Here is a 10,760-nt window from a genome sequence, read left to right as displayed (position 1 = left end):
GCCGCGGGCTGCCGCTCCCAGCCGAGGGGCGGGGGGCGGCGCGGGTGGGGGCTCGGCGTTGTGACGTGTGGCGTCGTGGCGCGTGGCGTCGTGGCGCTACCGGCCGCTTCTCCCCCCGGGGCGGCGGTTAACGGCGGGCGGAGGGAGGTCGCGTCCCTGTCCCCCCGTCACCCCGTCCCCGAGGCGGTCGGGTCCGCCCGGCCTCCGCAGAGCGATGATGACCGCGGCGGCCGACCTGGAGTCCTCGCTGGAGCTGAGCCTGACGGGCAGCGGCGCGCTCCCCGGCGGGCTGCCCCCCGCGCGCTCCCGCATCTTCAAGATCATCGTCATCGGGGACTCCAACGTGGGGAAGACCTGCCTCACCTACCGCTTCTGCGCCGGCCGCTTCCCGCAGCGCACTGAGGCCACCATCGGCGTGGACTTCCGCGAGAGGGCCGTCACCATCGATGGCGAGCGCATCAAGGTACCGCCGCGGCGGGATGGGACGGGACGGGGCGAGGCGGGGGCTCGCAGGCCCTCCCCGGGCCCCTGCGAGGCCCTGTGAGGCCGCCACTGCTGGTGCTGGCCGCCGGTGCGGCCTGGTGCTGACCTCCGGCCGCTTCGGGCCTTGCCCCGGTGCAAGGTGCTGACAGGCGGGAGCAGCCCGGGCCCGGTGCAGGGCTCCAGCATCGCTGTAGGCAGCAGCAGGGAGACCAGGGAACGCGAGAGGAGGATGCGGGTACTGGCGTGCTAAGGCCGGTGAGGCTGCAGTTGACATGTGGACTGGACATGCCAGCTGCCGTTGTGACCCTGCTGCTCGCCGTTGTGGTGCTCCTGCATGGGAGGGCTCGTAGGCTCTCCTGTCATACTCCCATACCCCAGAAGTTGAGTGTGGTTGTGTTTAATAGCCTCGGCTGTATCAGCTCTGAAACTTTGTTTAAAACTATTTTGCCTTGCTCCTGTTGGAAATGTTATTAATGTGTAGGTTTCTAAAAATTCCTACCATAGGCCAAACCTTTGTGCAGCTTTTGGCAGGTGTTAATAATTTCTCCTTAAAACGGACTTGTAGGTGGATTTCATACCTACTAGTGACTTAGCGTTGGCTGTGCCTGGTAGCAGCAGCTTGTTGCCTCCCAGAAATTGTGCTTCTGTGTTTATGAAGGATCACACCTAGTTGGCTTACAAGTTCACAAAGCTATGCAGATACCACTCGAACAAGCGTTTTGCTTTAAAAATGTCCCATTAAGAAACTGATCATTGTTCAGGAGTGAACTGCTGCTGGTCTGGTGGAAGGTGTCCCTGCCCATGGCAGGGGGATTGGAACTAGATGATCTTTAAGGTCCCTTCTAGCCCTAACCATTCTGTGATTCTGTGATCAATAATAGCAACGTGTCACAACTTTTAATTTTTTTTTTTTTTATTATTTATTGGTTTTTTTGGATCCTCTTGATATTGCTGCATGTTTAGGCAAGTGTGGTACAGAACTGGGCAGTGACAGGTTAGATACCTAGCTCACATCTGACTGTTGGTTTTCACTCTGATTATAGGTTTAGCTAAAGCTTAGTCTTACAAAACTAAATTCAAGGAAAAATTGGATGGGAGGAAGAAATGGTCTTTTGCCTTCTTTGCACTGTAAAAGCCCGGTAGTACATAAATGTTAGTGGTGATCCTAACAGACATGTGCAGATTAGTCTACTAGCTGCTTACAAGTGCAGTTTGCTTACTCGGAGTAACGTGGTTTTGAACAGAATCCCCTTCTACTTCAGTGTTACACTGTGTTTCTGTGAGCAAAGTTTAATAACGTGTAGAAAAAGGGAGTTACAGTAGTCTTGGAATTGTATTTTTATTGAATATATTTATGTGACTATCATCATCAGGTTTTGCAATTACAACTTATAGTCATGTAAGTGGAAGCTGTGATTTTTCCTTGCTTACTTATCAATTAATGAATTGCAGAGGGCCTGTAAGTCCATTTGCTTTCCTTCTCTTCTGTTTTCTTTTTTCAGCTCATATCCTTAACTAAAACCAAAAAATGTGTAAGAGTCTTTGTTAATCTTTTTCTTTATAAAACCACTGAATAGCACTTCTTTGGCTGATGGCTGAGATTCTGTACTCCCTAATCTGCTGCTGTCCGTGATGGAGGAGGGAACCTCCTGAGGGACGTCTTCTTGTCAGCACCATCTTATTGACTGGCATTTTCACCACCTCTGGATTATGCCTGGCCTTTGTTGGGGAGAAGTGAAGAATATAGCTTAATCCACAGTTCTGAGATGCTTCGCATAGGTTATTATGCCATTTTGTTACATATGTTGTGGTAGGTTGTTTTGCTGTGTTCTTGAAAATGTTACCTGTTGAATATACCCATTCTAGTTGAGGGAGGCAGAAAACTGAAGCAGCCTCTTTTGAGACACATTGTTTTTGCAGGAAGTTCTGTTTTAGCTTTAAAAGGAATAAACTTTATTGTTATGGCCAGGCCTCCAGCTCTTAGGGGATGCTGTATGTTGTCAAGTATGCACCAATTTTAGGGTTTTTTTTGCCACCTACTCTTATGTATCTTCACCTTTCTTGCTCGTAGCAGTGAGCTCCAGCAATGCCTGTTGAACCAGGAGAGAGAGAAGCTCAGATGAACCACATTACTGCTGTTCTTGCTGTGCCTGGGAATTTTTCTTCTTGCATTGAAGGAGATTATAAAGTAGTGTCTTCTGTTTCTCTCTTCTCCCTTCCCCCAGCCAGCTGGATGGTCATTCTTTTGCTGCTACAGTACTGAGCATTTCCCTTGCAGCTGGAAAATGCTGTGTCACTAGCAGGAACACAAGCACAGTTCTTCTTGCCGGGGGTCTCCCACACAGGAATCGTGTAGAATTTCAAGACACAGGGATGAGTGTATTCGTCTGTGGCTTGTAGAGTAGGCTAACAGCTCCGAATGAAACACTGATGCCTGGATGTGATGAATTAAAATTTTCAACAATTTTTTGCACTCTAAATTTTCCTCTTCCTAAATTGATCTAAGCATTGAAAATCAAAGAAAACAATGATGTCACTCTTTACTGACCTACATCAACAGAGCAAAGGATGCAGATGAATTTCAAAGAGGGAAGTCCAAACATCGTGTCCTGTACCTTTGAGCTCTTCAAGTTTTTTTCCCCACATCTTGTAAAAGGAGACATAGTTTACCATTTGTCTTTTATTAAAGGCCAGCTATGTTTTCACCAGCTTGTTATAAACTATGTGTGCTAAGGGAGTCCTTGTTTAGAAAACAGCCTTTCTGGACCCGTAAAAAGGTGTCAGAAGGTAGGAGGTGCTAGCTGAGTCAATATATTTAAGTACCATTTGTCTTTCCGAGGGAGTGTGACAAAGTGATTCTGTCCACAGCTTTATTAGCCGAATTATGCTGTTACACCACATTTTCAAATCACACATTTTAAAGGGCTGTTATAAAAAATGAGCTCCCTTGAAAATTCATGCTATTGAACTAGTGAAATAGTAATCTTAATTCATCAATGCACATCTATTAATGTGGACCTTTTCAGTGCTATTTTTCAGTAGAGCAAATATTTGGGGGGGTGGGGGGGCAGAAACAGAATGGTCTCCTCAAGTTCACCTGGTAAGAGGAGAAAAAAACTTAAAGTGTGAAATTTTCAATATTGGGGAAGGATTTGCCTCTCAGTGCAAGCGATTTTATGCCAAGAGTATTAATATTTTTGTATTTCAGATAATGCCCTTCAAGCTTGAAAGCTGCATGTAAATAAAATTTAGGAGGAACTGTAGCTTAAGCTTAACTTGGAAGAGAGGTAAACCTTTAATTTATTTTCCCCTTCCCTGCCCAAGGCTGGCAATATACTCGCAGATCTGTGCTTGGCTGAAAGATGACTGATTTCTGCTCTGTCAGGTAGGGAGCGAAGTGTAAGCTCACAGCTGCCTGTGAAAATGAGCTTCCTCTTTAAGTTAATTTGATACAGCATTTTCCAAGATTATCTAAGTGATTCCTTAACATTATGTTGTCTGAACATGAGGATTATCGCTGCTTTCTTCTCTAATATGTCAAATTCCAAATTAACTAAAATTTTATACGAGTCCCCTGACTTTAATGTTTTATAAGTGCATAGAAGTATCTCTCATCTGGGTAGGTGAATGAATCTTGCCTATACTTAGGTGCTTATATTTAATCTGATTGTCTAGGCTCCCTTAACAGACCATGGAGGTGCAGTCAATCGTGTTTAGAGTGTAATTGGCAAAAAGCAGATACTTGCTCTAAAATGAGATGGATATTGCAACTGACTACCATTTTCTGTGATCAGAGGCTGGGGTGACTTGCCTTACTTTTCTCAATAATCTTAATGATCCATCTAGAAGCAACACATGGATCTGTTTATGTCTGTGGATGAGAAGCTGCAGATAAGTGGACTAGACGACAGGCGCCAAGCTATTCTGATGCTCTCATGTAAATTCTTGGTTCTGATGAAACCAGTAACTGTCACTTCCACCTGCTTCAGCCTGTGTTTTTCTCGAGGATGGGTAACCAGGGTTGAACATAATACTGCAGAAAAAGTCACACCATCCTGAAACATCACTTACTCTTTTTCCTTCACTCTATCACACTAGTGATTCATAATGTCCCGTGATTGACTCATGTATCTGGATCATCATCCATTTTATAATTTCCAAACTGATGAATCCTGCACTTATAGGAAAAGTCACTGGTATGAAGACACTGCATCAGCTTCTATTCAGTTTCAACTTATTTCTACTGTTCCAGCTTTAAAAAAAAAATAAGTTATGGGATACTGTAATCTTCCTCTCTATCAGTGATGTGTCTAACTTCTTGCTATCAGCAGATTTCCCTGGCACTTGGGTTTCCTGTTTCTTTTTTTTTTACTATCAACATCACTGGTAAATCTGGCAAGTGAGGCAACTTTCAAGAAACTTTCAATTTCTAAGTTCTACTGAAACATTTGGATCAAAGGAATGCAGAACTGTGGTAAGGGGAGAACAATTTCATCAAGGGAAGATACCAGCTGTACCTTTCATGAGAATAGATTGAATTTTAAATTTACCTTCGTTGTTTACAGAACATTTAATACTCCTTGAATTCTGAGTGTCAAGAAAAGCTCTCATTCCTAGGGAGAAGACATTTCTTTCTGACATTTTCTGCTCAAAAATTAAAAGACAAAGTGCTAATCAACTGCTTCAGCCATCAGGGATCAGCCATACGGGACAGACAGGAAGCTAGGACTCGGCTTTGACCCAGGAAATTGAATGTTGTCTCAGTGTTAACACCATAGCGAAGGTGTGTGTGATAGAACCCCACACGAGTTTATTTTTTATGGTGTACAGATAATCTTGCCTTGTAGGTGAACTGGTTCTGACTGCTGTGTATTGCAGTCCCATGTCTCCTGGACAGCAAGGTTGTTCAAACACCTCTGTGCCCAATTAGTGCACTATTCTGGAGTGTACTCTGTGCATCTTTGGACTCTCAGCTTGAGTGATGCATTTAAAATCTTTATTAGCTGTTACTTACGTCTGCTTGTGTTTCAAGGCTTATTCTGTTTTAATCTGGACCCAAGAAATTTGAAAGCATTTCGGTTCTTCTGGCTGTTTTTCTGCCCGTTACACTTGACTAGGCTTCAGACAAATACGTTAAGTCTGTTTCTGATAGAATCATGTGTACCTGGAAATAATAGTAGCATGTTAAGATAACAGGAGATTTATGCTTCCCCTGACCTTTTATGAATTCTTTGATAGTACAAACCACAATATGGTCCTACTTTAAGCATTAAGTTAGAGATTCAGCACAGGAGGATATGATTCCAGTGGATACACTGCAGAGATAGATTGCTTTGTCCTGTTGGTGCTGGTGGTGTTCATGCATGGTTTGATTTCTTCCTACTTTTATATAATACCACAATAGGCAGTTAAGTTCATGCTAAAAGCAAAACTTTGGGGAAGATGACATTATTTTGGCAATTAAAAACATCATGTCATCTGAGAGTTGTGCTGTGAAATACCTCTTGTTTTTTCAAATAAAAGTGCTATTGCAAAGACTTCAGCATTAGCCTTTGTAAAAATCTTACAAACTGCTCCAGTAAACTTTAAGAGATTCTTATTTGGGATCAGATTTCATCATCATTTCTTCCTGGCTTCAATTGTGAGCAGCTTTGAAAGCAGAAGTTTCTGAAGTTGTGTAAAAGCAACAGTTTTCTTTGTGCTAAACTTTTCAGTATGATTAATTCTGAAGAGTGGATTTCTGTGATCGTGTGACTCCCCTAGCTACAGGTGATTTGTATTATTTTCCAACATGAGTAATAAAACATCTTTATTCTCTCATTGTCTTTCCCTTTTCAGATCCAGCTGTGGGATACAGCGGGCCAGGAGCGCTTCAGGAAGAGCATGGTGCAGCACTATTACAGGAATGTTCATGCTGTTGTGTTTGTGTATGATATGACAAACATTGCCAGTTTTCACAGTCTGCCGTCATGGATAGAAGAATGCAAACAACACCTTCTTGCCAACGATATACCACGGATTCTTGTTGGAAACAAATGTGACCTGAGAAGTGCTATTCAGGTACCTACGGACTTGGCCCAGAAGTTTGCTGATACTCACAGTATGCCGTTATTTGAAACCTCTGCCAAAAACCCCAATGACAATGACCATGTGGAGGCCATATTTATGACACTGGCTCACAAGCTTAAAAGCCACAAGCCGTTAATGCTTAGTCAACCCCCAGATCGTGATGAAATACATATAAAGCCTGAACCAAAACCTGCCATGACATGCTGGTGTTAAATCGTACAGCTGTCAGCTGTCACCTTGTCTTGTTTGCAAATGCTTCAAAATTACGATCTTGGCAAAGTTCTAGGTTTTGGTAGCAATTATAGCGAATCTCTTTGGCACTTTAATGTGGGGGTTTTTTAATTTCCTGGTGTAGATGTGCCCATCTCATGTTTTTGCACTTTGTAATTGTACTTTCAGAATTACTGAAGTTTCACTATAGATATACGGGAAAGTAAACTTGCAAGTGAAGTTTTGACAAAGCAATTCTACTTGAGCTCTTGCTGCCTGAGATTGTTTTCATCACTTGTGGTAAGGTTATAAATAGTAAGCCAGTTTACTAATATTTTTTGGTTGCTACTTGCATTTGAATATTGTAGGAGAAAAGTGTTTAGTGACAGCCAGATAGCTTGATTTTTGGGTCAGAGAGGGGGAGGTTTTTGGCATACGGAGGGATATTTGGTGACTGCTAGCAAATTGCTAAGCAAGTACCTTTTGTTTTAAAAATAAACCCCAGGACTGTGAGGTGAAGTTTGGGCTGCCAATGTAGGAGCAAACTGCTAGCTTTTGGCTTGTCATTCCACTGTAAACTTTGTCTGTTTCCTCATGCAATGGTAAGAGAATTGACAAACTTGTCCCTACCTCTAGATACTTAAAACTTCATTATTTTTTTCATGATTAGCATGTAAAACCAAACTATGCATTCCTTCTTATGGAAAGTACTGTAGCACAGGACTTAGGGTAAATTTGGGACTATAACTTCTCTGACCTTACTAAAACTTCAGTGAGGATTTATTTCTAAAGATGCTGTATTTGAGTTGAGTCCCAGGGTAAGTAAAAACACTTTGTAAAAGATGTGAGTGAAGCTGGCAAAAGCATGCTGATTTTCAAGGGTAGGGGTTTCAGAGGATTGTGGTGATGATGAATGCTTCTCAAATACCTTGAAAAAGGTTTTTACAACCGATATTTTAGGGATGAAAATGTTTAGGACAGAATGTTAGGACTATGGGACTTTCTTAAAATACTTCTGAATACAAAATAAATTAGACCTTGAAATACGGAGAAAATCTGCCCAATACATCATCTATTACACATTTTTGAGCTAAAACCTGCTCGTGTAATGTCACGGCTGAATGTGGGGCATCTGTGGCATTACTATTGTGAGTTGGTAATGTGTTGGGTCGGATGAGGGAAGTTACTCCTCTAGAACCACCTTCTTCTGTGCTCTCATAACTGTAGCTGGTTTATATGCAGAAGGTCAAGTTTCATAATAAAACTGGTGCTAGGTTGCACATAATTACGTAAGGTGAAATGTGAGCCATAGAATGCAGTCTATGACTTCATTCCTGTGCCATGTCAGACAATGTTTTCTGGCTTAGTTTTTGAAGGAATTGAAATAAAAATGAAGATTTTTTTGTGTGCGATGCTGACAGGAAACTAAGTGGAAGGGCCAGTTGAGAAGCTTGCCCTTGCGATCGCATTAGAAGCAAATCACTGAAACAAGATAACTAATACTATTTAAACTATTACAATTAATAGCATGTAATTCTATTGCAAGTTATACTGAAGGAAGAAAAATGCATTGACTTTTTTCTAGATTTAAAGCATTCAACTTGTTCTCATACAGTTAAAATATAAAGCTGCTATAACCATGACAGTAATTTTGTTTAGGTCACATTTGTAAAAGGGAATTTTTGTATTCACTCTGAACCTTATATGACTAGAATTTGGTTTACAGTCCTTTCAGAAACAATCAGCTTTTTAACACTAGTGTCCTTAATGATTTTTTAAGAAAAGGATTAATCTTAAATTTATGTGTATACTGTTGTAAATAAATATGGTTTACAGTCCTCTTGGACAATTTGTTTTTCACTCACGTCCTTAATCCTTTTTCTCAAAAGGATCCATCTTAACTGTCTGTATAGGATGTCAGCAAACATTCTTTTTTCTTTCTTTTTTTTCTTTTTTTAATTAAAACCAACAGAATGAAGAATTCCAAAGTCAGTCAGTCAGGTTGGGGGTTGAGGTAAGAAAATTATGTAGCTACAATGTTAAATTTGATATCAAACATCCTCAAATCTGTTAAGCTTTATTTGAGTTATTCACAACCTGTAAATAAGGGCCCTCATGTCATTAGACTTGTGTGGAAAGAGTGTTTAAATACGTGATTTTGTCTTCAGCGCAAAGCATGTTTTAATGGTTCTCCCATAAGGGTAACGTGGTCAGTAATGCAGGATTCAGTATGCTTCCTGGCTTTCAGTGGTAACGTGCTGCCCACAACATTGATGTCAAAAGTACTGAATACTTTGTCTATGTATTTTCACTTTACCAAATTGTAAAGTTGGGTCATTTTCTATGTGTTGGGGGGGGAGGGCAAGACACAATCCCAGAAACCTAATAAACTGGCTTTGCCACAAACTGTTGTCACTTGTTCTCAGTAATTATCCTAGGAATCTAATTTCTTATGATAAAATCCATTAAAATACTATAAGGGAGGAAAAAGAGTTTCTAGTTTCTGTTTGTGTGGGTGACAGTTGTGTAGAAGACTGTCATAATACTTGGACTACTGTCAGTGCTTTCTTGCCATGGCTCTGAGTTGTTTTGAAGCATCTGAAGCACTCACCTGATGATTCAGAGGCATGCTTGGGATTTATTTTGGGTCCCAGAAAAAAGGGAGGTGATACGACTGTTATAAAACTAGGAATTACTGACACTTGAAGGTATGTTAAGACCCTAAAGGAGTCTTCTCCTTACTCTTCTCTTAGTCTCACCTCATGTTCAGAAATAAAAGCTCTTAACTTCACATATAAGTGGGACTTCTTTGTCATCTCAGAAGTCTTGCTGGTTTCCATCTGCGTACACAGGCACACATGGAGCAAGGCTTCAATTCCAGTTAGGCTGGCTTTTTGGTAAATGTCATAGCCCTTTCCCCACAAAGGAGCTCTCAAATAGTTTGTGTTAAATACAGTTTTATCACTGTCCTATTTATTTTCCTCTTCTAGTTCCTCACTTAATAGTGTATTAAAAACAAAAAGGTGAAACACCTTGTAGAGATGGTTTGCCTCTTTAAAAACGAGTGCAGTCATCGCTGCTGTTTAATTAACAGGCTGTTAATTCTACTGAACAACTAAAAGAGCTTGCCTATTGAATGTGCTTTTGGACTCTGGGAGCAACCAGAAGCAGCCTCAGAACACTAGCAACAGTGCAACGAAATTGTGAGCCCTTGTGCAAGACTGACACTAGCTGTTTCACCAGACTGCTCAGGAAGGAAGCAGTGTTCAGCTTGGGAAGGCAAGAGCCCAACATATACAAACTCCAGATGTGCCCTAGTATTCATGCAAATACTTGCTGCACATGAGGGTTTTCTTGGGGCTTGGGGGTTTTTTATGTCTCTTGTCTTCCTCATGACGCTATAGTTAAGCAGCATCAAAATACATGGGAGTTTTTTGCATACACTGTGATCTCCCGAAAGCAACAACTGCTGATCCAATACAGGGTCTAATGTACACAGTCATTAAAGAATTTGAAAGATGAAATTGCTCCACCATTTATAAACCAGTAATTTTAAAAGAGAGCTTTCCGGGTGTAGTGAAAATAGATAAGGCCCCCTAGTGAAAGTAATATCTTTCACTTTCACCTTATTTAATCTCTAAAATATGGCTTAATGATCTAAAAAATCAGTTAAGCTCTGGCTTTGGTGGAAGGGAGTAAGGTCGGGAGTCCATACAAGAAAGAGGTGAGAGGCTGCCCTGCGTCCTCCACCTCCTCCCTCTCTAACCTACCTTCATCACCTTCACCTGTGACTCCTGGGGACTTTCCCATGCAGGATCAGCAAAACTGAGCAGCAGAAAAACCAGCACAACTGTTTTCCTTCAAACAAACACCACAGCTTTGCGTAAAGACAGAACTGATCAATGTAATGCTCGCTCCTAGACCAAAAATTGCTGGGTTTGTGTCTGTCTCCCATAATGTTTGATCATGCACTGGGAGGACAGCTCCTCTCTTTTACA

The 10,760-nt window shown here is 41.7% G+C and overlaps 1 protein-coding gene across 2 annotated transcripts; it reads left to right on the top strand.

Annotated features, from left to right (window-relative positions):
* Window positions 1-31: 31 nt before the first annotated feature.
* Window positions 32-9,168, top strand: RAB33B (RAB33B, member RAS oncogene family). 2 transcript variants are annotated; one of them, XM_030492420.1, is made up of 3 exons: window positions 58-463; window positions 6,322-6,543; window positions 6,952-9,168. In XM_030492420.1, exons 1-3 carry the CDS (start codon window positions 215-217, stop codon window positions 6,958-6,960), a joined length of 480 nt encoding a protein of 159 aa, XP_030348280.1. In that variant the 5' UTR covers window positions 58-214; the 3' UTR covers window positions 6,961-9,168. The 2 variants fall into 2 exon arrangements, with proteins under 2 accessions (XP_030348279.1, XP_030348280.1); XM_030492419.1 differs by having other exon boundaries at window positions 32-463; window positions 6,322-9,168.
* Window positions 9,169-10,760: the final 1,592 nt, after the last annotated feature.

The sequence above is a fragment of the Strigops habroptila genome, chromosome 7 (assembly GCF_004027225.2).
Source record: "Strigops habroptila isolate Jane chromosome 7, bStrHab1.2.pri, whole genome shotgun sequence".
NCBI lineage: Eukaryota > Metazoa > Chordata > Aves > Psittaciformes > Psittacidae > Strigops > Strigops habroptila.
The sequence above is the reverse complement of the archived record's forward strand: the minus strand, read 5'-3'. Positions and strand labels throughout refer to the sequence as shown.